This window comes from Sturnus vulgaris, chromosome 4 (assembly GCF_052056855.1).
Source record: "Sturnus vulgaris isolate bStuVul1 chromosome 4, bStuVul1.hap1, whole genome shotgun sequence".
Classification (NCBI taxonomy): domain Eukaryota; kingdom Metazoa; phylum Chordata; class Aves; order Passeriformes; family Sturnidae; genus Sturnus; species Sturnus vulgaris.
Window position 1 is genome coordinate 51,852,117 of NC_142246.1, and position 26,118 is coordinate 51,878,234.

At 42.2% G+C, this 26,118-nt stretch overlaps 1 protein-coding gene across 2 annotated transcripts in view; it reads left to right on the plus strand.

Moving 5' to 3' along the window:
- The first annotated feature begins 9,228 nt into the window (after positions 1–9,228).
- UNC5C (unc-5 netrin receptor C) overlaps positions 9,229–26,118 on the plus strand; it is a 250,256-nt gene continuing 233,366 nt past the window's right edge. For both annotated transcript variants that reach the window (XM_014875273.2, XM_088163959.1), the window contains exon 1: positions 9,229–9,399. In XM_014875273.2, coding sequence (XP_014730759.1) covers positions 9,276–9,399 — 124 coding nt within the window. In that variant the 5' untranslated portion in view covers positions 9,229–9,275. The remainder of the gene's footprint in view (positions 9,400–26,118) is intronic.

Sequence of the window (26,118 nt, forward strand, 5' to 3'; positions counted from 1 at the left end):
TCTTTCGTAGTTCCAGTTTAGCCCTTCCTCTTCCAGGACACATTTGAGAGCATGCAGAGCAGGCAGAAAGCATCAGAGGTCTCCAGTCATTAATGAATTTACTGGCACTCCCTGTGAATATTGAGACTGTCTGGTAATGTGCTGTCTTGTCCCACTCCTGTGTCTCCTCTCTTCCAGCCTATGCCTTCTATCTTGGTCACTTTATCATTAAAACTTGGTTTTCAAAGAGATCATTAAGTGAGCTGGTATCGTTACTTGGAACAATTTAACTCCAGAAAAATCAATGAGTCGCCAGGCATGTCTGTTGTGGTCTAACATTGTAAAAATCAAGTCCTTCCCTTTTTTATCTCCTGTGGTCTGGAGAGGGAGGAGCTTTTAGGGATATTACTCTTGCAGATAACATGATTGCTGGTACTGATTTGTTGGGACCAAGAAAACAGTCTCTACCATATGCTGGTTTTCAGTGATAAATTGTTGTTTAACATTTTAGAACCGGTTTTAATAACCCCAAGACTAAATAATGGCTAATATGTTAGTTATGAAGGTAAAGTATCACTTCTCATCTTAGAGTTTATGTTACTCAGGAAGGAAAAGTCTTGGCCATTATCAAGCCAGTATTGTAATCAGTATCTTATCATACTCTGAAGGGAGTCTGTGAATAGTTCCAGCTAAAAAAAATAATAAAAAAGAGAAAAAAACTCTGCAACATTCTGTAGTGAATAATGCAGAATATTAAGTTTTTATAAATAGATTACCATCAACTAATTTGTGAATGCACGTGGAATAAAATGAACTGTGAACTATGTAACTATGTAACTCTGTTCAAGATACTTTAATCATCCTCGAACACAGAACAACTGAGACGTCTAATAAAAGTAGCATTGTGTGGGGCCACAGCCACTGGTCCATTTATTTAATATTACTTTTCAAAATGTTACTCATAAGAGAAACAATGAATAAAAATGTAGGTCTCGAATTGAAGTGGTAATAAAGCAGACAGCTGCAGATAACCTGCAATGCTCTCTGACCAAAATAAGTCTCTTGTTATTATCTTTACAGTAGAGTCATATTGGTGAAAGAGCACAAAGTTTTTCACCTAGAGGACTTATTCCCAAAGGGCCTGAGCTGGTTTCTGTAAATCTCTGCAGAACTTTATTTAAAATAAGAGCAAAATAGCTGTTTTTACTTGGGACAAAACTGAAACTTTTTTCCACTGCATTACAAAAAATGCACATTATTCTGGTTAGACTTCAAAAGCAAGGGGAGTCTTCTCTTTATTTTTCATGTTTTGCTTGATGTTATCTCTGTGGTCCAAGAGCAAATGCATAGCTGAATTCCTAGAAATGCCTTCAGATAAAGAAATCTAAAGGCTCTCAATTTAAACTACTGTAGTAATGCAAATCTGAGTTACTTTCTAGCAACAAATTATATGTGCTTTAAGGAGCTAAAGGTCATACTTAAAACAGGAACACATGTTGTCATTGCGGGTGATTTTATTTTCATAAACTTTTCATCTTCAGATGTGAGACTGAACATTTTTGCTATTCCATCATTTTTCAACCTCTGCACAGAGAGATGAAACAGTATTTCCATGAAAACAAACTAATTATTGCTAAACAGTCAAGAATGTTGTTAATTATGTGACTTAAACAAATCACGCCGTTTGTGAAACATTAAGGTCTTTTACAAGATAATAATGATAACTACAAGTGTTAAAACAGCCTTTGGAAAAGAACGTTAGAATAAATATTCTGGGAATGATACAGTTTCTCTTACACAACTTGACATAGAACTTTTTCAGTCCTTCATCTCTGAATTCATAAGCATTAAATGCACACACAGCTTGGAGCACTTCACAAAACAGAATAAATACATCTCCTCATTCGAATCAATAAAGCTACTTCAGTTAACAAAGACTTCATTCTTGTTGGAGCAATCAAAATCTATATAATGTTTGCTTTGATTACTGGACTGGGATAAGTTTTCCCTGTACATTTGAGCTCTAATTGCCCTGCCACTAAGAGGCCAGGTGAAAAAAGACTGAAAGCACACAACTGGCTTCCATTACAGGCAACTGCAACAGATTTCCTCTTACTGTCACACACTGCTTAGAAAACTGACGGTTTTCCTAAGAAAGCTACTTTCTGTTGGTTAAAAAAAAGATGATTGGGTTACACGTTGGCAGGAGTAAACACATTCATGCATTCTGGGAAGGTAGGGGAGCTACTGGGGGGCATTGCATTTCAAGTTCACTGTATAATAGTAGTTTGTCAGGATTCAAAATGAAAAAGGAAAAACAAAACAGAAGAAAAAACCCGAAAAAAACCCACAAACAAGCAAAGTGAGGCTCTTTGTTTTTGTTATAGCTGGTTTTCCTCACAAAGCAGACAGGAGTGGGAAGGCTGGGGACACTGCCATGTATTCAAAGTCCTATAGTTTGCTGAATGTGATCAGTTTTCACAAAATAGTTCATGCATGAAACTGCCAATGTATTGAACTATACAGAAAATTTGTAACAATTAAAACTATGTCTTTTTGTTATCTAGAAGATAAATGAATACTACACAGCACTGTATGTAAGTTGATATTATTGTAGAGCATCAAAATACAATGTTAACAGCTAATTTTCTTGGACATTGGATTTTTTCATAAAACTTGCATTTTCTTAAACATACTTTGCAAGAGTGTTTTATTATTTTTCTTAAATATTTCTTTCTGCATGCTATCAGTTTCCTCCCCTAAGAAGTGGTTTAATAAATACTGTAATTATAATTTTTTCTATTGTTTTCTGCAAAGTGCATAAGGGAAGAAAATCCATAAAGCAACACGTAGTAAGAGCAACCCAGAATATACACCTACAGAGAGAATTTGAAACAAAGATCCTAAAAGCAATTATGTTATTTTCTCATGGTATCTAAGGCAGGGGAAAAACCACAAAGGCAGAGCTGGGTAGTGAGGTGGTATTAAGACATAAGAGGGAGGGTTCTTGTGACACTTGTAAAGAAATTTCAAGGCATTATACCCGGAATGGGACAATCAGAAATTAGTACTTGGTAAATAAAGCAAAACTCATGTCAGTTGGAATCAGACGATCCTGGGGCAGGCACCAACACCCCTCAGTCACATTAATATTCAACTCAGAGGTAGATATGTAGCTACAATGCTACAAAAAATAAATACCGAGTGGAGAGGGGGAGAAGAAAACAACACTGTTGTGTAACAGTCTGAAATATTTCAAGTTATTCACTTCTTTCACCTCAGCAGAAGGGAGAAACCGAGGAAACCTGGTGTAGAATTCTGCACTATCAGAGACGGACCTAAAAGAGGTTTGTTCTTAGATAAAATGCTTAGATAATGAGAAGCCATGGGACTCTGACATGTTCCTAAAACATTCATGACTGATCGATCTGTTGCAGAGAGGGAGAGGGAGCAGAGCCGGGGCCGGAGCCGGTGTCTCGCATCTCCCTCTGCTGGGAGGCGCCGCAATCGCTCCCTCGGCCGCCGGAGCTGCCCTAACAAACAGCCGCGACAGTGCTCGCAACTTCTTTCTCTCTCTCTCTCTCTTTTTTTTTTTTTTTTTTTTTTTTTTTTGTTATAGAATATTTGTAGGTGGGGAGCGTTTTGATGCTGTACCATGCATTTGGAATAAGGAACATAGTTTGGATAACCAGCTCGTGATGAATTGTTCGTGAATGAGCTACAGCTCAGGAACTGCTCAGAGAAGATATTCACCAAAAGAAAAGTGAAAAGAGAAAAAAATAAATAAGAAAATTGTGATCTGTTTACCGACAACACAAATGAAAGAAAAAGCTCTTTTGGCTGCATTATTTGGCAGTAGCTGGAGGATACACATTTCAAAAATGGACAAGGAACCAAAGTCCCCTTGCAATTCAAAAATATATTGTCCCTGAAAGTGAGACTTAAACACCTTTCAATTTTTTACCTTTATTCCCTAGGCATACAAGTCCCCAGCTCCAGGAGTATCTTCTAGCACAAATGACAACAGGATGTTATGCATAGTAGGGTACAACAGGATAATATGCGCAGTATCCAGCATATGTATAGGGACAGAACTTGGTCCTCCATTTAGTATAATTAGTTCAAGAAGGTCCTCTTCAGATATTATGAAAAGCCAAGCTGTTCAAAAGAATGGTGTCTACGACAAAGTTGTTAATTGCCATACGTTTATTAAACAAATGAGAACTGTGCACCTCAAAATGTATCAGTACCAGGATATCATATGATCTCCCAGGTGATTCAGCACAGTTCTGTAGTGATGGTTAGTTATGAGATTAAACATTGTTTAAACAGTTTAAGCAGGCACTATTAACATAGATGCTGATCCATGGACTTGTTAGTATAATGCCAAGACTGAAAATTTAGCACACTACTATGGTGCATAAGTAAGGATGAACTTTGGGAAATCTGGTTTCATAAATAAGTAGACAAAGTAGTGAGTTTGGAAGATGAAACACTGTCATTTTATTTAATTTTGGTACATATGAAAGAAATTTTCCTTGGACCACAATTCCACCGCAGGTAGTCATTCCCAGTGTGAAAAAAAGCACTCAGAAGTTTTTACTGGAAATAAGGCTGTGTTACTCTTGAAATGTAAGATATCAGAAGGGTAGGTTCATTTGCTGATCCCCAGTATCACACACAGCAACCACAGAGGAGGTAATTGCCTATCTAAACTGTGAGAGCAAACTGCAGTACTTGATAGCTTGGGGCAGGCATGTCGGTGAAGTGAGAGGTTTGTCACACACCTGCTTTTTGGATTGCATTGTGCTGGGCTCTGTCATAAAATAAAAGCAGCATGCCTGAGCCTGGGGGAATGGCACAGCCAAAAGCAGGTGTGTGTGCCACATGCTCCCCTGAACTGCAAACTGCTCGTGCAGGAGCAAGCAAAATACAGCCCTGTCTCAACCACACCGTGCTGCATCAGGGATGTCACAGTAGCTGAGAGCATCTTGGCCATTCTAATCACCTCGTGGGTAGGCTGAATCCACATCCCTTATTGACTTTTGTGTAGAAAACGAGTCCTCGGGTCACTTGGCCGGAGTTGACAGTACTTGCCAAGGAACACTATGCTCAGTGAGAGGACTGGTTAGTGAATTCTGATGTGTAATTATTAATGCACTGAAGAGATTCTTCTCCTTGCTCAAACCAGCATTGCTGCCATTGCACATAATGCAAGAGATTCGTGTGTCTCTGCTCCAAAGTCATCAATCAAATTTTGAAACTCTTTTCAATGAGGATTGGGGCACTTGAACCATTGGAAACTGGTTTGAACCAGGTGGAACCAGCTTGATCTGGCTTGAACCAGCTGGAACTGGTTTGATCCAGCTGAATCAGATTGGAAATGGCTGGAATCAGTTTAATCTGGTTTGAATTGTTTAGAATCAGTTTGAAGTGATTGCAACTGGTTTGATCCAGTTGAACCAGCTGGATCCAGTCTGAACTGGTTAGTACCACTTGGAACCAGTTTTGACTAGATTGAACATTAGTAGAAATTTCTTAATGAAAAGGGTTGTTAAACATTGGAATGGACTGCCCAGGGAGATGGTGGAATCATCATCATCCTTGGAGGTGCTCAAGAAATGGCACTTAGTGCCATGGTCTAGTTGACAAGTTGGTGAAAAGTAGGGTTTAGACTCGATGACCTGAGAGGTCTTTTACAACCTAATTGGTTCTGTGATTGCTTTAGTGCAACTCCAGATGGTTGGGCAACAAAATACACTCAAGTCAAATTCACCAATACACAAGTTACACAACCTTTTAAATATTACCCTAGATTTTATAATCATCTATTAGTTGCATTTAATTTAGAGTTGAGATTTCTTGAACTTACCTGAACAACTAAGGCAACACCTGTTAGGCTGCTAAAGACGCTTTCCAATGCAGACTCTTTGATACTTGATATTTCTGTCCAGGTATGAAAATTGGAGATCGATACTTGCTTCAGATGAGTTTATGAAAGGTATGGAGTGATTTTTAGTATATTAAAGGTGACAAAGTGATAGACTTACATTGCAGGTACTTTTAAGTCACAAACTTTTCAGACCGATGGAAAATACCTTCCCAGACAGGTTCTATCAGAGTAACAAAACAACCACATTCGGAATAAATCCAGGCAATTTGCACTTTCTAATCCCAAAACGCTGAATTACCTCAATCCTTTATCTCCATGTGAAATCTGAAATTTATTAAGATGAGATAACAATTCTGTTTATCTCATAGGGAGAAAAATAAAGAGCCGTTGGACAGACTTGCTCCTGAATAGGGAAAACCCAGTGCAGTGGCATTAGGGATGGGCCCAGACACAAGTGTCTTTTGTCAGAGTATACTGGATTTCTGAGAAAGCTCAGTGATGCAGACACGTGGAGCATCCTTGGATGCCCTTTCTTACACATAGTGGAGCATGGAAAGATTTGAAAGCATGTTTTCTAGATAAGACCCCTATCTAGATATTGGTTGCTGTTGCTTGAGCCATCTTCTCCAGGTCAAGGTATATCCACTTCAGTAAAAAGGTGGATACTGAACACCTCAGGCTGAAGCGCCTTTATTCCTCCATTGTCCACCACATCCTGGGTACCAGAAAAAGACTTACTTTCTTCCCAAGCTGAGAGCCTTTGGTCCCTGTGCCATCACTTCTGTCACAGCTGTAAACCAGCAATGCTCCCCCTTGCCCTACTCCAGGGCAGAGAGGCTGACAGGTTGGCAGCCACCAGGGATCCCTGGGCAGGGCTGCAGGGACATCATCTTGAAATTGGGATGGACCTATTTAATGAGGTCACTGAGCTACTAACTAGAAACTAAGCCTGGAACTATAGGTATTACTCCTGGGAGGCCCAAAAACATCAAAAATAAATTAACTCCGATTAATGGAGAAGCAAGCCCTCCCTCTCCTTTCCCTTGTGGTAAGAGATGTGCTTGTCAGCTGGTGCTGCAACAAATGCGTCTTCCACATGTGACATCTTTCAGGAGTCTCTCTTCCTGCCTCTGAAAAGTTTTCCCTGGAACAGGGGAAACAGTAAGTACCCCCAAAAAAGAGAGATGCTCCCAATTCACAGAGTTAGGGCAAAACTGGCAAATAGATATCCTACATGGGCACCCGTTCTGTTGGGTGAGCTAGGTAGCAAGAAGTCAGAGATTGCTGTGGGGAGCATCTGTAATCAGAAAAGCTCCTGCTCAGGACTCCCATTTTCCTTTGAACATTGTTAAAAGTTGAGTTTCATTTTCACCACTTACACAGCCTCAGAAACTTAAATCACAGATTTTGGTGGAACCTTCCTAGCCTGTGCTGTATTGTTTGAAGCAGATGGGACCTGCCCCCTTAAAAGATACAGAGCAACAAGGGGATGGAGAGGTGGAGTGCTCCAGTTGGAGAGAATCACTGAGAGTTAGAGGGTAAAACCCAGCCTGTTGGGCTTGAGACACTGCCTACTTGGGGCACCTTCCAAGCATTTCCAAGAACAAAAACTGCCCCTTTTCCATCCTCGTAGCCTGTACTAAAAAAAGAACAAAAAGCAACCAAAAAAACAAAAAAACAACCAAAACCCCAAAACAAACAAACAACTTCCCAAAAAACAGAAACAAAAAAACCACCAAAAAACTGAAACAACAAACCAGGACTTTGCCTTCCTGTCACACTGTAGCTTTATGTCAGCTGCTGTCGAGGAGAAAATACTGCTGAGAATACCCGCCAGACTCTGAGATGGGAACAGTCTGAGTAATTCCCTGGGAAGGACATTAAAGCCGAGGGGCAGGTGGACCAGAGTCCCTGGAGGCAGACAACTTCAGCGGCCCCAGGGAAACCCTCCTGCAGCATTAGGAAGGCTGGTAACTGTTTTCCTGTGTGGAAGGGACAGGGAGGGGAAGGCAAAGCCAGAGTGATGGGAAGATCCCAGCCACGCCTCTCAGAAAAAGAGTGCTCCTTGCCTCGCACGCAGCCCGGCTTGGGGGAACTTCTGGGCTGGAGAAGGCAGCGCTCCCTGGAGTACCGTGGGGTGGGGAGGGTTCCAGGACTACAGCCCCTGGCACTGGCACACGTGGTATGTGAAGTGCTGGGTCTGCTCATGACAGCCCCCCTTCTGCAAAGGGAAGGACAACTTAGAAAAGAAAACCTAAAACCAAACATAACCCCCCCCCCCCCCAAAAAAAAAACCAAAAAAAAAAAAAACAAACCCCAAAACAAAAACCAGCCAACTGAACCAACAAAAGGGGGGGGGGGGGGGGGGGGAAAGGCCATAGAAAGCAGCAGTAAAACCCGACCTAGCCCTGGTTGAGCAGTGAACCTGAGGTATGGGCACTACTCTCCTTCTCAGTGAGATTTGGTGGGCACGCGGTGAAGTCAGAGGCCAGGGGCAGCTTTTTCGGGATGCAAGAAGGGTGGAAGGGTAAGGGCTGGAAGGGAGTGACCCCAGGCTTAAGAGAGACGCCCTGGAGGGCAACTGAGGAGATACTGTCCAAGGGTGGTGGGTTCTCCAGCAGCTCTCCTCGTGTGATTTCTCACCCTGCCCTGCTGCTTGTGGGAGTAGACTAGTTCCTGCCGTCCGGCATGGTGCTCCCCGATCCTGCATTTGATGGCTTCCTGATCGCCCAGAGTCCTGAAGGTGTGTGGGGGGGCTGTCAAACCCACTGGGACAGTCTGGGGATGTGAGAGCCACGGGTGTAGTGAGGTCCGGCCAGCGCAGCCCTGACTCCCGCGCCTGCTCCCGGCTGCCCTGCCCAGGTGGGCCGGGGCGGGGCGGAGATGTGAGCGTGTGTCGGTGTATGTGTCGGTGTGTCGGTGCGTGTGCGGGCGCGCACGTGTGCGCACCAACATCTGCGTGCGCCTGTGCCCGCAGCTGTACGCGTAGGGGGCGCGGGCGGAGGAGGCGAAAGGGGGCCGGTTCTGCGGCGGGTGGCTCCTAGCCTCCCCCGCCCCCTTCCCTCTGGGTCCGCTCCTCGCTTCGGCTCGCATTCTATCTCAGGCGGCCGGCGCAGCCCCCTCTCCGCAGCCCCGGCCCCGGCCCCCGCCCACCCCTGGGGTGGAGGCAGCCGCGCCGAGCCGCCCGCGGGAAGAAAGCAGCGCTCCGCCGGCTCCGCGCCCCTCCGCGGGGCCATGCAGCGCCTCTGCCCGCCTGGTCCGAGCGCAGCCCCTCGCCCCGCCGCCCTTCGCGCAGCCTGAGCGCCTGGCGGGGGTCCGTTCCGCGCCCGGAGGTGGGACGGGGCCGGCACAGGCGACACAGGAAGGCTCCGTGGCTCTGCCAGACTCCTCTGCTGCTCCGGCCATGGGGAAGGGGTTGGAGGGCACAGCGGCCCGCTGCGGGCTGGGACTGGGATACCTGCTGCAGACGGTGGTGCTCCCCGCCCTGGCTGTCCTGGGGGCCAGCCGCCCCGGCTCCGCGGCGCAAGGTAAGGCGATGGATGGATGAAGAAGGGTTGGGGCATCCTCTGTGTGCGGGTTAGTAATGCGAATTTATGCCGTGATTATCTTTTTTACTACGTTTGTATGTGCAAACAGCGCGATTCCCCGCATGCACGACCCCCGCCGGGGTCCGGTCGTAGCGGCCGGGTCGGGTCTGTAGATGCTGAGCCTGGCCGGGACAGGCGTTTGCTTGTACTCCGTCCTCAAATGGGGCATGGGGAGCGGAAGGGAAGTTCGAGCCGAAGGAGCTGTGCCGGCAGCCCTCCGGGGAGGGAGAGCGGCGCCGGTGCGCCCCGGAGGGCTGGCAAGGTGCGTGGGAAGGGCAGGTGCGGGGTGGGTGTCCCTTCGCAGCGGCAAAGCCGTACCCTGGAGCTCTGCAATCGACGGTCGGTCTTGAACCCCCTAAGGCCCCCCACGCTCTCCTTTTTCCTGCCTAAAACATGATACACCAGAAGGGAGTCACCGTCTTTCTGTGTTTATGTTTTGAAATTTTGTTTCCTCTCCCATGTCGAGGATTCTGGAGTACATCTCGATCTGCCTTCCCTGTAACCCTTGTATAAATTCTCCTTTCGAAGTGGCAATGTATTGGTTCTCAGTGCGTGTTTAGGGGTGTTTGAGAGCATCGCAAAGAGCCCTGGCTCAGTGTGGCACTCGCCTGGCTGACAGCCACAGCAGGAGGTTTTTTTCTCCTGCGAGCTGATGCTGGACAAACTTTCTCAGTGCTTCTCTTCTTTCTTTCCAGGAGTTAGACCTAATGTGGAAATGTATTGCTTTTGTGGTACACAAGAGAGAGAAAGAGAGAGGTTTCTGCTGCATGTGGGCAGAGCTGCATAGAGCAAAGATGTGCGGGTTGGTTAAAGCAGTTGGAAATCCCAGTTATACGATTAACAAGAGAAAAGGAATTTTAGAAACTTCTTTGTTTATTTGCCACATGTATGTAACCAAGAAGTAATAACACGTGCCAGACTTTTGATTTGAAGCTGCTAGCATAATGCAAGTGTAAGAATGATTTTTCCCCACATCATATCTGTGGAGAGGCACTTGTGAAAACTGCACAGATCTGACCCTGTGCTCTCACCCAGCCATTACAGAGTGCACTCCTCTGTGGCCTTTTAGACAGGAGAGCAGTGCTGGTTGCTCTGATTCCCCGTGCCCCTGGCAGTCTTTCTGTGGGTTGTGGGAGCTGCTCTCCAAGGCAGGGAGCTGTAGGTTTGCTGCTGGTGGGCTGGGTGCACTGAACACCATGTCTGTACATGTAGCAGTGCTAATCCATTTCCTGCTGATACTTACTCTATCTCCTCAGAGTCACGTTCCCTTCCTCATTTATCTCACAGGAAGATCAGAAAACTGGCCATGAAAAGGGGGTAGGAGAGAACGAGAGTACAAAAAACCCTTATGTATTGTGGCACATTTCATCTGTGTCTTCCATACTGTTTCCTTTCACTGATTGGTTTCGTGTTCAAGGTAAGATAGGTTTGATATTTTGTATTTAGAGGTTTTAATAGTACCATACGCATGTAGACCTACGTGTCAGGGGATATATATCGTTCTGTGTCGATATAGATATATCATGTCAGGGGGTGTTGGAGAAGAAAGCTCCCCTCAGACAGTTGAACCTGGAGTGGAAAGGAGCCTGCCTGCTCTGCTGGCAGGACACTGGAGTTTCACATGACAGATGGCCTGAGCAGGGAAGAGAGGACCCCCTGCGTTTGGCCGCTCCAGAGCGCTCATCTCAGTGCCACAGGGCTCATAGCTCACACTCCCGGATGGTTTCTCCTTTCCACACTTACCCTCTGTGACACAACGCTGTGTGACAGAAACGCCAGGAGGGCAGGGGAGCCAGGCCCCCTCTTCCTACACTGCAAGGGGCAACGCACGTGTGGGACCTGCCACAGAACACAGGTGTGCTCGCCTACCCAGAAAGGGATGGAGAACTCTTCAGCAACACTTTCCAGTGTGTGATAAACTTCCACAACAGAGTGAAAATTCCAGGGAATCTGGTTGGGATATAGCTCTTTGTCTTGGACTTCCCCCCCCCCCCGGGTATGCTTTTATTTTTATTGCTAGGACCAGGCAGAGAATTTGGGTGCAGACCTGGTTTTGGGATCTTTCCCAGAGCTGAGAGATTTTCTGATTGGTGGGGATCTTCATGTATGTATGTGTACACGGTGCTTCAGTGAGGCAATGAATCAACAGTTTAACTATGCCCTCTTCAGGAAGTTTCCTCATCATATAACACTGGACAAAGTTTTCCATCCATTCTATATATACATTGGGAAAGTATATATGTTTCGTCTAAATTCCCCAACTATCTTTACCTTTTGAAGCAGACTGAGAAAGCTATGAGCATTTCTGGGACTTTCTAGGCTTTCATACCTTCCTTTTTCATTGCCTCGTAGAAGATGAATTTATTAACTGGGGGTTGGTGACTGACCCCCCCGCCCCCTCACTCGCTTGCAGATTCATTATCACTGCATCTTGGCGTCCTCCTGTGAGCTTCTCAACAGACCTAAATACACTTTTTGTTTTATGAGTATTTCTTATCTTATCTGAAGCTGTCTAAGTATTTTTCCTCTGTTATCAGGAGAGAACAGGAAATGGCTGCAATGCTAGAGACAGCTCTTAATTCTCAATGTTGAGTGAATGGTGCCAGAGCGATTATCAAGCCAGAATCAACTGTGATCTGGTATTCACTGCATTTACTGTAGCTGTATCAGAATGAGAATTTAAATGCCCCAAACTGTGCCCAATTTCAGTGCCATCTCCATAAGAGCAACTTTTCCTTTGGCTCTTTAGTCAGCAGAGACTGGGTTTCAGCTGTTGTGCTCCCCTACAGCCTCCACACTTCCTGCCTCCCAAACTATTATCCACTTATCCTGTGGTTCCTACCTTTTTATTGTGTAGGTGGGACGAGAGGGAGGGTCGGGCTATCTATCTGTAGTGACAAGCATGGTTCAGACAGCTTTTGGGGTTAATAACAATGGTGTAAAAAAGCTAAGTGGACTACATATTAATGAGGTTGTGTTTCATTTGTTCCTTTACAATAAAAGAGTGCATTTTTCATGCTTAACCCCTCAAACCTAATTAAATCAAAGTGATAATTTAAAAAGAAAACTGTAAAAGAGCCATATGTGCAGATATTTGTCTTGCCCCAGCATAGTCCGTATTAGCAACAGCAGCAGTTTGAAAATGCTTAGTGCGGAAAAAGTGAAATATAACATGTGAATGTACTAACCTTTTGGGGATGCATTTCCTAATTAAATACCTAAACACATCTTGTTGCAAAAAAAGGCGGGGAAAGGACTTAATTATCTTGATGTATCAGTGGACCTCTTGTACTTGATCATGTGGGTGTAGTATTTGTATTAATAAAGCAAGAGCCAAGTAGTATTTTGTTGTGAATGGATAAGGCCCTTTGGAACATTAATCTGTTTTAAAGCGATGCACTGTGGTAGATTTCAATGATGCTGACAAGTCTGAGCTGGATGTGGTAGCCTGTACTGGTTCTGAGTAGCATTTTAGTACTGCAGTACTCTTTGCTGAAAGCAAAGCAGCCACTGTGTTCCCTGAGAGAGGTGCAGTTTAAGCAGGATTAAAATTAAGTGGATGAATCTGTGTACAGAGGAGAGATACCTCCCTGGGAGCATGGGAGTCTGAATCTGAGCTCTTCTTCCTCTGGCTCCAGGCTTTAGCAGCTGGTTGCAAGAGTTACGGAAAAAATATATAGATCACATACAGGCTCTTCCTGATGGCTCTTCAGCATTACTGTCAGTGTCATTTATTCCTTTGTACAGTAAGGGCCAGAGTGCATTAAAACATTTCCACAGTTGTGCATGTTTGCATTAAATCACTTTACTTGGATCATTCACCGCACAACTTTATTTTTCTTTGCTAATGGTCTTAAACCCCAGTTATTCACTATATTTTGGGACTAGCTTTGTGTGTGACATCCAAATTCAGAAACAGGAAACAGCCTTAACCAAATTAAAAAGATTTTCCTAATTTAATTTTCCAAATACAGTACATCTGAAAACAGGAATACAACTCTGTGCCAAGGCCAGGCAAATCAGTTCCATAGCTGTGCAGTAGGAAAGTAGAAAATGCAGGATATATTTATTAGATATTTCCAGGTAAATATCTTGATTTTTATGCAAATAGAAGAGAGGTGTAATGAGGCACAGTCTGTCCAGTTCAGTTGAATAAGATACAAAAGAAATCAGTTCCTATGGAAAGTAAGAGAAGTCCAGGCTGAGAAGGACAACAGCTGACTATTTCTGTATAGTATATGACTAGAATTTTGTGCATAAGTAGAATACAAAGGAGAGTTATACTTTGAAAAGCAAAGCTACGTTTCTGTCATGCTACCCACAAAACAATTTTGGTTTTAGTAACCTATTTTATAGTGTATGGCTGTATTTCTTGATTTTGGGATCTTTCTGGATTTCACATCATCGGGCTTTTGAGGAATCTGTTCTGGATACTTTTTTTTACGAAAAGGCAAAAAAATTACTTTTGCAGGTCGTCAGAAAAAATATGTTTGAACTGCTGGTGCAAAGGAGAGTTCCTGGATAAATTTGCATTACTCTGACTAGTGAACGGTTTGCTGTGATTTAGTCAAAGAGGATTTGGCTCAGTGTGAGTCTCAAATTGTTGCTTTGTCATTGAAAACCTGTTACTGGAGGCAGTCTTTGAAATGATGGATGCTCTGCCTATGCAATCTATTTCACATAACTGTCTATATATACCTTTAGGAAAAGATGGCATTGTCTTTCCTCCCTTTAGGCTGGGTAGAGGGCTGTGCTGGTTTGTGAAGTGCACATCTTGTTAGCCACCCAGTGGAGGTATTCAAGTCTAGCAGGCAGCAATCTTGGTACCGGTGCCAGTGAAGTAGTAATTACAGCGTCTGTCGTTTGCATTAGCTGGCTCTGCTGTGCATTCGGTTCGGAGGTACAAAACAGCTTCTCAAGTACAAGTCAGGAATCAAAGGAAAGGAGTAAGAGACGAGCTGTGGTTTTCCAGTTGGCTATAACCTCCATCAGCAGAGCGTCAGGATAATGTTGTGCAGAGGAACAGTTCAGTGCCAAGGACTGAAGGAATGGTGGTGTTTTATGTGATTTATTGTGTGTGCTCAGTAGAGTCCAGTCTCAAGAGCAGGCGTCCCTGGATCTTTCCATCATAACATTATCCAAGAGGCAATCTGAAGGAAACATTATTAAATCTTCTCAGAGGCAAACTGTATTCAAAGAAACACTTAATTTGCATCATTTGCAAGCAAGCATTTGAAATTATGCTACGAAGGGAAATGGTTATAAAGAACTTTACACAGAATACATAGGAACAACAAAATTCCCCTTGATTTTGAGCGTACTTTATTCCCCTGTGTTTAATTTAATGTCATCTGTAGGTGCTCCAGCCCCCGACTCCACTGCTGTGGTGCAGAGACTATTTATTGAGTATTCTTGTTGGGTTCGTGATAGGTTTGGTCAAATATTTTGCAGAAGATCCACTGTGCTTATTGTATTTGTGTATCTTATTGGTGGGAGGGTATAGCATAAAGCTGTGTGCACACTAGCTGGAGAAGCTAAAGGAAAACCTCAAACTGTAGCTGTGTACCAGTTGCTTTCCTCAAGGCTGGCTCTGCTTGTACAAAGGGCAGGAGTTTTCCCAGCTTTCAGGAACCTCAGAGATGCTTGTATATAGCTTTCTCCCTAGGTAGTCATCACGAGAACAACTTCCTGTTTGCTTTTATGACTCCATCCCACATCACATGGATGTTAAGCACGAAATACGGGATTTCCTCCCAAGTCATCAAACACAGGATTTGGGGAGTCCCTTTATAGCCTGGCACATTATCTAAAACTTTGGGCTGGGGAGAAAGAGCTTCATGCAAAAAACAGTATCATTTAGAAATACCCTTTATATCAACATGGAAAATCTAGAGGGAAACAAAAGAGGAAAAAAAGATTCCTTTTTATTTATTTGCTCAGGGGAGGTTGGAAAAAAGGAATAAATCTTAATCAAAACCAGAAAAGATTCAGTTGTTTTAGAGAAAAGGTCAGTAAAGCCCTGAATATTTACCCTACTGGCCAAACTATTTGTGTTTAGGTTCTCTGAAAATGCGTTACGTGTTCAGTGAAAATGAAGTTAAAAAGTTGTCATCTTCTGACAACAATGGTTTTCATTTCCATTTTTCCATGTATTTCAACCAGCCTAGTGAAAAACCTCACTGTTAGACTTCATTTACAGTAGTGGTTAAGGCATATATTTACAGTGCTCTCCAGAGCTTGCTGTTTTATTTTTGGTTTGGCTTTTTGTTTGAGGTTTTGTTCTTTTTTTAAATCACACTGATTTTACCGTGATGCAGATTGAGATGGAGACAGATTCTCAGTGGTGCCAGACATGCCTTTATTTCCACCAGGGAGTGTCAGGCAACGCTGAATTTAGGTGAGTACCTTTGCTGCTCCCTAAATACAAGCAATGCTGCTCTAGCTTGCACAGCAGCCCAACAGTCCCGTCAAGGCAGGCACATCTCCCCTGTCAGTATGTGATGCTACACTGCCTCAGCACCTCCTCAAATTCTCACTTTCCTTTGTTGTGAGTCCTCCACAGGTAGGACAGGAGAGGCACCCAAAAAGCTGTGCATGCTTGTCTCAGTTGGTGATATCCGTGGGGAATATCTGTAATTGTATCTTTAGCAAAGCTTTGCTATTTGCTTGTGTTGCTGGAGACAAGGGGAAGTTCTTATTTGTAACATTGCCTTAGTTATTCAATCACTATTTTGCTGCATTTGGAAGTTTGCAGTATTTATCACTGTTTGGTGGAGAGGTCTAGGAGGAATTGCCTAAGTGTGCAGAGCAAATGCATAAAGGAGACCAAAACATGAGCTCAAGATTTCTGAGTAGCCAAGACTCTAGTGCTCCAGTCCATTCTTCTTGTCTGAAGAAAGAGTGAATGCTGCAGATGGAATGCTACATTGAAAAGGCTCTCGGGTACCTTCTCAATGCTAAAATTCTTGAGTCTCATAGATAGTTTCTTTATATCTGCTGTAATCTAGAGATATGTATAAAAGGATGCCAGGAATGGTACTTCTCAGTTTAGTGTCTCCACTGAGACCCTCCAAACCACATGCTGCTCACTCTCTCCTTCCTCTCTTCTCCCCTCCCGTGAGGTGGGATGGTGAATTGGAGGCACAAAATGTAAAGATCATGGGTTGAGCTAAGAACAATTTACTGGGAACAGCAGTTAGATAAGAAAATGTACAGCAGCAATACTGCTGACAGAAGAGGCGAATGATTCACACGGAAACTCCCTGACCACAGCAATGCCTGACTGCTCCCTCTGCCACACTACCCAGACTTGGAAGACAGCCCTTCACCTCATCCCTGGAAAATGAATCGAGCTGGGATAGTATAATCTTTGGGTCGTAGCCATGCCCCCTCCTGGCTAGTGCAAAAATTAACCATGTGCTGGCCAGAACCAGAACAAAGGAACAAACAAAAGTATATGCTGTTGCTCAGGAACAGGGATGCTTCCTAGAAACTCTGACTTTCTGGTGGTAGACAGTTTGGAAGGATTTGCTTTGCCCAATGCAATCCACAGTGTTATCTCAAATTTGGAAGGAGGAAGAGCAGATCCAGCACATGACTGCAGCACTGTTGTAAATGAAATAAGGATCACTGTCCTAGGCTGTTTTGTTTCATTTGGGTTTAATCTGCGATTCAGGACTATGTTATTCAACTGTACTTCATTCATCTAAATGAATGACTTACACTCCAGAGGACTCTGTTGCCTTATGAGTCATAAAAGCTATGAGGTTGCCTAGGCAATTAAATCAGTATCTTTTTTTTTGTTGCAGGAACATTTTCAACAATAATGCTAAGGAGCTCAGATAGATTTCACTGGCCTGGCAACAGCTGAGCACTTTCTTGTTAGGTAGCTCCTGCCAATCCCTTTTTAGTTATTTTTAAGAAGTAAAGTAGCTTTATTTCTTAGTCGTATATTGAGTGAGAGGTTGAAATGTTAATCTCAGTGGATTAGCGGTGTATCCTTTGAGAAAAAGGAAAGCTTGTGCTTTTCTTGGTCCCCTGAGTGCTGGATGCAATTGTTTGAGAAGTCTTGAATTTCATCAGCTAGATAGAAGGAAATGTGCAAGTAAGCCTTGAATGATCTGTCAGAAGAGGTTGACTTTATTGCAACCATTTTGGAAACTTGTTTGAACTGATAGTTGTTCCCCAGGTGTTTCTTTGCTTGATTTTGGTGCATTGCACATGAGACAGTGAAAAGGGATCACCACAGGATTATTAGTAATTCAGAGCTTCTTAGCTATATTACAGCCATCAATTTGCTAAAATAATGGCTGAAATATGAATTGCTGCACTTTTATGATATGGTGTATCTATTGTTTAAATACCTTGCTTGTCTTATCCACTTCCAACATATGTGTTTATACTGGAAAGTTTACATAGTGAGTGAAAATAACAATGCAATCTCACTGAATGAGGTTAATTGCAGTTCAGTCATACTGAAATCAAGGAGTAAGAAGTGGGACAGAATAGCAGGCGAGACTAATTCTGTTCTCATGGGCACTGGATTTACCTACACTAACTGAAGTGTGGGCAGTTATCAGGAATAATTCCAAGTACAGATGTGCCCACTGCCTTAGTCTGAATGAATTTTCTCGTTCATTTGTTTATCTCTAAGTTTTGCCAGTTGCTTATGGAGTCAGCACAGATGCATCTCTCTCACCTTTCCCTTTTCCCACAATTTTGTCTGTCCAGTTGCTGTGCAGCTCTTACACGTACAAAAGATGAGTGGCTGTGGCTAATAGTGAATAACTGGGGCTAACAGGCAAGCAGTGAGGTGTCCAGACTGAAATTTCCTGTTTGCACTCAGATGAGACTATAGAGAAATCTCTGCTGCATGAACCTCTGTTAACAGGATAAAACTCTCTGGTGCTTTCAACCAGGAAGAGATAAAGTTTCTTCTGTTAAACTTGGCCACTTAATCTAAAAATCAGGGTTCATTGTGGAAACTAGAACTCTGGTTAAGGATAGATCTGTAATTAAACGGGTAAGACTGGCCTTCTACAAGTGCTGTTCACAGAAAATCTTGCTGAATTGTCTCATGAAATACTTGTATTCCTTGCTCAAAAGTTTTTGGCCCCAAAGCTGCACTATTTTTTACAAATCATCATCCCCATTACGAATTCTTTTCATGTAGACATTTCAAACCTAGCTTGAGGGACTTCCTTTCTGCTTCCTCACCAGTTTTTGAAGGTGAGGGTAACTTTTTAGGTCTCTTGCTCAAACAAAATGCAGCAATCTTCTTATTCAGCAGATCTCTGCTGGCAAGAATAGGGTGTGCAGGTTTTCCTTCTCTTCATCATGCAAAATAGCTGTACTGGAGCAAATAGGAAGTTCCTAATTTCTTACTTGCCAAGTAACTAGAAAATTCAGTACCGGGACCTGTCAGTTTCACTATCAGTTTCCTTTTGTTTTGTTATTTATTTAAATGCCTGATGTTTATACCAAGGATAGACTTATGTGGTACAAGGCCAGGTTATGACCACCACCATTAATTTGAGCCAGTACATGCCAGAATCTGATCTGCTTCTGTGTTAAAAATATGTTGACACAGTGAAGTGAGGCTCTAGGATAAACAGACCTTGATCTCATCTTACTTGGTGGCAAGTTTTTTCATGAGTTTTTTGCTTTTTTGAAGCTAAATAATTTGAATAACTTCCAGGCTTTCCATTTCCTTTCCATGTAGCAATGTGACTCTTTCCTGTAGAGAGATGAACATGGTGCTCACTTGAAAACAAGTTAGCAAGAGTCTTTCAGGTAGATTTTTTGCTTGGCTTTTTGTTACGATATTTTAGATAAGAATGCTGACAGCCAAATGTCACCAACTATAGGCAGACATCCACGTAAATATCTATGACACACAAATGTGTGGCAATTTCCTGCCTTAGCAATTGTTTTTGAACTAAAGACCTCCGCCACTAAAAGCATGGGCTTCAAAGTTTTAAGTTAGAAGTGCAGCCTGGTAGCTGGTAACAAAAGCAGTTGTTATCTTGGTGCAGGTAGTCGAACGAGAAGTGCCATATGCCTTTCACGAGCACTGGAAAAGGCGAAACTGCTCAGCTGCTGACTTTTGTCCTTTGCTTGTCCTGAAATATTTTTGTGTGAATCTTTTTCTTCCCTCTACGTCCCCAGAGTTATATATAAATTCCTTGTAGTAAACGTGGCTATTAGATAAAACCTTCCAAATCATAAAAAATAATTTAAATGCCTAATTTAATTACTTACTTTATAAACATTTCTGTCATTTTGTGGTCTCAAGAATAAAGTTTTAAATTTGCCTTTATGAGAAACATTTGTAAAGAAAATGATTTTAAGTGGCAAAGTGACTTTGTGTGTACTATTAATCTGTTTTGTTCTACTCATCAGCTTATTTTACCAGTACTTGGTTTCATTGCCTTTTTTTTTGTTTAGGGAAATCAATAGAGAATAGTATTGTGGTCAAATTTACTTTCTGTCTGATTATTTTCACTGGATTGCTTGGGATTTACTCACTGCAGCAAGGTAAAGAAAATTTGGTCTTTTGTCTTTTAAGTTTTGTATTCACTACTGCCAATGCAGGACATATTTCATTTGTGGAGGCCAGGCTGAGGTTAAGTTGGTTTTAAAGATAACAGTAGATTCCAATGTCTTTGCATTTGTTTTGTATTTGGTGACAGTCACTAAATCAGGGGAAGGAATGTTCAAACAACACACTTGAGGAAAAGTGATTTTTATAGAAAGGGCCCATTCTTGCTAATAGCCAGTAACTGCACACAACCCCACTAACATTAAAAGTCCATTAGCTAAGCCAAGTTTAAACACCAGCTGATGCTATGTCAGCTAAATGTATATTGGAATTTTTCATGTAACACAGCAATAGCACTTCTGTACTTTTCCTAAAACTATGTACATTAAGAAAAGCAAATGTCATCTGATAGTAGTAAGATGAAGAGTTCACATTAAAGTAGGCAGAACTGTAATCAAACTGAAGTCACCATCTGGTTGCATTAATGAGAAACAAAAATGGATACAAGAAAAGCAGGGAGTGTCAGGTTTCTGAACTAAAGCTAGATTAACAAATCTAGTGTACAGGCTTTTGTAATACAGGATAAGCACAGAGCTGCTTATCTGCTTTTTTTTTTTGTCATTAAATATAATATGACCTTGTTTGAGAAAAATTTATACTGAAGTCTGTAAGATGCTTCCTCATGTGGAACACTGGGTTGCTATGGAAGAAGGTGGTTTCCTGGCTATTTAGGAAATATGTCTCATGACAGCAGTGTGAAAACCTTTAAATGAGTCAAGACAGTGTTTGTATCCTACGGTCTGAAATTCTAGTTAACTAGTGGCACAGCAAATAGCGTTCACCCATCTCTATGTATTTAAAAAAGGGTTGAAATGTGTATTGGAAAAAGAATGTATGTGCTTGGTATTGAGAAGTGTTAGAGGTGAGGAACTTACTGTTCATCTTCAGAAGCAGCCAGCAGGCTGAGGTCCCAGTGCTGTGGTCTTGGCACCCACAGAAGCACAGTTCAGCACCTGGTTTGGCAGCGGGTCTCATTCAGAGAAGTTGCTTTGACGTCTGCATTGAAAATAGACCTTGTGCTATGAACCTGTTGGGGAGACAGGCAAGGGGTAGGTTAGTAAGTTAATGTGAGAGCTGGAGCAGAGGGGTAAGGAGTCACTCACTGACAGCTCCCAAGTCTGGTGAAGTACTACTGTAACCTCCTCTGCCTCTGCTGTGTCATTATCTGTCCATTAGCGAAGCCTTGTGCAAGTAGTGACAGGAGCACAGCTAAAATGCTTGATGTGGGCAGACAAACCCACTGCAAACATGCTGTGAATGTATCTCCAGGACTCCCTTGCACTCTCACCACACTCTATTAGTAGTGCAAAACTCTCAAATGTGTCATGAGGCCAAGCCTGATTGTTTGTGTCTTCCTTGCTGAAGGAGCTGACATCAGTAGCGTGCCCAGAGAAGATTGTGTGTTTGTGAACTACAGGGTATAAGGAGAGTAATTTAATTGCATTTTCCCCCTTCTGGAACATAACATGTAAACATATTACTGAACTAAAGCCTGGTTTTAATTACAAGCGGCAACTTTTTCATGTTGACAGATTTTCACATGGAAAGCTTTATTGAAAATGAGAGGAGACCTTTTTGCTATCGTTAGTTCTTGCTGCTTAGTGCTTTTATCAAGTACAGTAAAATTCAGTTTATAATTAATTCAAAGCTTATATGGACATGTTTAATATAATTACCAAACAAAATCTTGTTTACTGACATATTGCTTGTGAAACCAGCCTGAATAATCTGGTCTCTGGCACACATAAATCAAGCAGTAATAACAGCTGTAAATATTTCATAATATACTTAGAGTGCTTTGATTTTAATACTGAATCCACTTTTGGGTTTTAAGGATAAAACATAGGTCAGAAATGACTTTTACCATATGTTCCTTCCTAATCTCTTGCACTACTTTGCCTGAACGTTATTTAAAAAAAATAATTATTGTATTTTATTATAAAAAAAGTAAATATATGCACATTCATGAGTTGGGAAAATTAGGTAATTAAATTATGCTGGAGCTAACAAAATGACACTATTCACATTGTCACAGGACAATTACTTCAATGCAAACATGAATATTTTTCATTGGAAAAGGCATTGCAGTGCCAATGCTCTTTGTCTTTCCCAAAATTTTACTATTTTTATCTGTCTGGATGTCTGTGTATTGTATACTAAGCCTGAAAGATGTGGATAAGACACTAAGAGGCAGCTGGTTATGCTGTTAATTCAGGTGGCCAAAGGGCTGAGAAGCCAAGGGTGACCAGGAGCCAGGCTTGTAGTGGACTGCTGGGGGACCTGTGATACTGGGTTATGTACTGGGCCCTGTCTTTCTGGGAAGGCTTTGAACCGGTATTTAAATAGAAGAAAGAAAACATGACTGATTGTTTGGCTACTTCAGAAGAATATTTGGTGTTGCATGAGGCTACTAAATCATCTTTGAGAGCTCAAACTGTGTGCATGGTTTGTTCAGTTCAGAAACGTGCCTTGAAGGTTCAGGAAAAGGCTTATGATTGTCCCTCAAGTCATTTTACCCTGCAGCAAGCAAAGACCTTAGAAAGTATTTGTGCGAAAGACAACATTTTGCAATTTTCGTTTACTTGGAAATTTTCTTTAACCTCTAAAATAAAATAAGAAATAAAGTAACTGAAGTACTATTTAGAAAGGCAAATTTGAAAAATATACACTTTGGGAAATTTTTACCCTTGTTCTGCAGTTGGATTCTCCTGCTAAAGTTGAAATGAATTTTCAAATGTTTTGGCTGTTTCACTCACTGAAAGAATCATTTGTCTCCAAAACCATGCCAGACTCTTGAGGAATGCTGCCCCCTCTGAACTATGAACCTCTGAAGCTTAGGATCCCACCCCCCGAAATAAAAACCATAACTAACAATTGTTATGAGGTAGGAAAGAACATTGGGCGATGTCACAGCAGTTCTTATTTTTTCTCCCTGCATTCGTGAGGGTATACACAAAGCCTATTTGTGTAAAGGGAGCTCCTTGGCCTTGATTTTAGATGGCCAATCTTTTAAGATGCATCAATATATTTTGATCTGTGTAAAACTATGTAGTGATACTTGTCATCAGTATTAAGTGTCCCTATCATCATCCTACAGGCACCTGGGAACACCTAGATATGATTTGCAAAGGTGTTGCTGCAAAGTATTTAGCAAATCATTCTCTCTAGAGACATCACAGGGGCTCCTGAATGCAGTACTTCAATTTTGGAAAGCTGAAGTCCCAATTCTTAACATCTTGTTGTATGAGAACTTGCACTGAAGTGTGAGCTATTGTTTGAGAACATTGTAGTGCATGAACAATATTAAATTGCTTTGTTGTGTGTATGTGCAGGCTGCCTCCAGTGCATTCATTGAGAAGTTATTAGTATATATAACTGACTAACCACAAGGAATTTCTGGACTGAAATAGCTTATGTAAGCCTACGTGTTTCCTTCCCACAAACCTAGCTTAAAGCTTCTTGTTAAGGAAGTGTCTTTCTGCCCATGAAATATCATTTGGGAAGGTGCCCTTACCTGCAAGAGTACAGTGCTTTACCTGGCAATAGTCCGACCTTCAAAAGTTGTTCTTCTGACTTGTGCTGTTTATCAAATACTGTGTTGTTTCATATTAGATGATGTGACCTTTAGATTTCAGCTGCTGCCATAATTTAATTGACAGCATGAGCCTTCCTGTAGGAGCCTGTTGTGGTTTAACCCAGCAGGTAGTGAGCACCACACAGCCACAGGCTTGTTCCATCCCCACACCATGGGATGGAGAAAGAGAAATGGGGAAAGAAAAAAAAGTGAAATTCATGGATCAAGATAAAGCTGGTTTAAGAAGACAGAAAAGGAAGAGAAAATAACAGTAATATTAATAACAGCAATAAAATAATTAGAATATACAAAACAAGTGATTCACAGTGCAATTGTTCACCTGCTAAGTGATGCCCAGCCAGTTCCTGTGCAGCAGCCCCTATCTAGTTTTCCCTCACTTGTATACCAAGCATAACAGGATATGGTATGGAATAAACTTCTTGGGGTCAGCTGGCCTGGCTGTGTCTCCTTACAACTTCTTATGTTCCCTCCTGGCCCCATTGCTGGCAGGGTGGGGTGAGACGCTGCAAAGTCCTTGACTCAGTGTAAACACTGCTTAACAACACCTGAAACATCGGTGTGTTGCCACCATTAATCTCATCCTAAATCCAAAATAAAGTCTATACCTGCTACTAGGAAGAAAATGAAACTTACCCCACCTGAAACCAGGACAGAGACTAAGTTATTAATGAAAATTTGTGCAACACCAGGTTTTCATGACTCAGGCCAACAGATATGACTTGCGTATGTCAAGACCAAGTAGTTGCAGCAGTGTAAGTCTGGAGTTCAGCAAGGCCAAGGGTGTTTTCATTTGCAAGGAAATGGAGACCAGCTGCTTTATTTATGCTTATAAATATATATTATGTTATTAAGGTACACAGGTAAATTGTGTGTGCTGCTTAGCCCCATCTGTTCCCAATAAATTTCAGCCTACAGGCTCTAGGCTTTGAAACTTTTGATTATGTTCAGAATGGTGAACTAAGTAGAAGAGCTGACCTTCACAAAATATGCTTGCAGCTGAACCTCTCATTTTGTGTAAACCAGCACAGCTTCCCCGAGTTCAGTGCCTCGGTTCTGCTCCAGCTGAGGGCTGTTAACAGTCAGGGTTTCTATAAGACTCTTTCCTGAAGGAGAGATTTCTATCTGGTCTGTTTGGACAGAAAAAATTTCCATGACTCTAAGAATGCTTTTAAAAGAACTGGGGAGAAAAGGGAGCAGATGCTGCAAAGTACATCAGAGAGCAGTCCCAATGTTAACAAAGATAGATTATTTACCACTAAAATGAGGAGGAAAATGTTTGTATCTTTACAAGATCTTGTCCCACTTAGGAGAGCCTAAAGAAAAGATAGGCATCTGGTTAAAATGGTGGTTTATGACTACAAATCGTTTGAAGGTTTTTATTAAAAAAAACCCCAAAACAACAAACTTCTTTGGAAATTTTTGCAATTGCCTACTATCCCAGTGATGTAAAGCCTCTTCAAAGACTTAGTAATTAAGTGAAGAGGAGGCTGTATGTTCACACTGCCACAGTTTTTTGTTGTCAGAACATCACCCTACTTCTGAACATAATCTGAGATGAATTTTTCTGTTTACCATAAACACGATCTTCCTTGCTATGGCAATGACCAGTCACTTTTTATAATCTTAGAGGGTATTTACAGAAACAGAAATAAAACTTGATTGTCCTTATTGTCTTCTATAAAGTAGGCAGTGGAAAATTAAAACTCAGAAAAAAAATATACCTGCTTGGATTAATGACTTCAAATATTAGTAACAGTGGAAAACATACATTTCTTTGTAGAGTTAAGAGTTTTGAATGCACTGCAGGCTTTTATTATTTTCCCGGGTGGTAAGACAAATGCTGCACTGTATAAAGGAGTTGAAGCATCCTCTTCCCCCCAAAATGCAAGGAATAGACTAAACATCCTTTTCTCTTGCATGAAAACTTGGGATGGGAACAAACCTGTGGGATCTGAGGCTGGAGAAAGGTGGAAGCAGAATAGTATGTATTTACCAGCCACTTCAAAACCACGAGACAGACACAATTGCATGCAGGCAGCCTGTTTAAAGGTCAGGATTCTGTGCATGGATACTCGAGTCAAGAAGGAGAAGGCAGTGATAAAGGAGCTGCTGCTCCATTTCATTAGGACACGAGCACACACAAAGAGGGCTGGTCTGGTCTGATGACTGTGAGTGGCCCCACAATCGTCCCACACCACCAGTTGCTCACAACTGAGTGGACTGAATGTGGCCCTGACATAAGAGGCTTCCCTGCTTCAGGAATGACTTCAGGATCCCCAGTTCAGTCTGGAAGACTATTCAGGATGAGCTAAGGCAGGCAAGGAGGAAAAACTTGTTGAAAACGAGAAGTCAAGTCACATGAACTTAAGATTTGGTTGTTTTTAAAATGAGTCATCATGTTTATGAATTATCTATTATATTGTGGCTAGGAGGTACATTAAGTAACAGAGGTACTTTAAAAGAA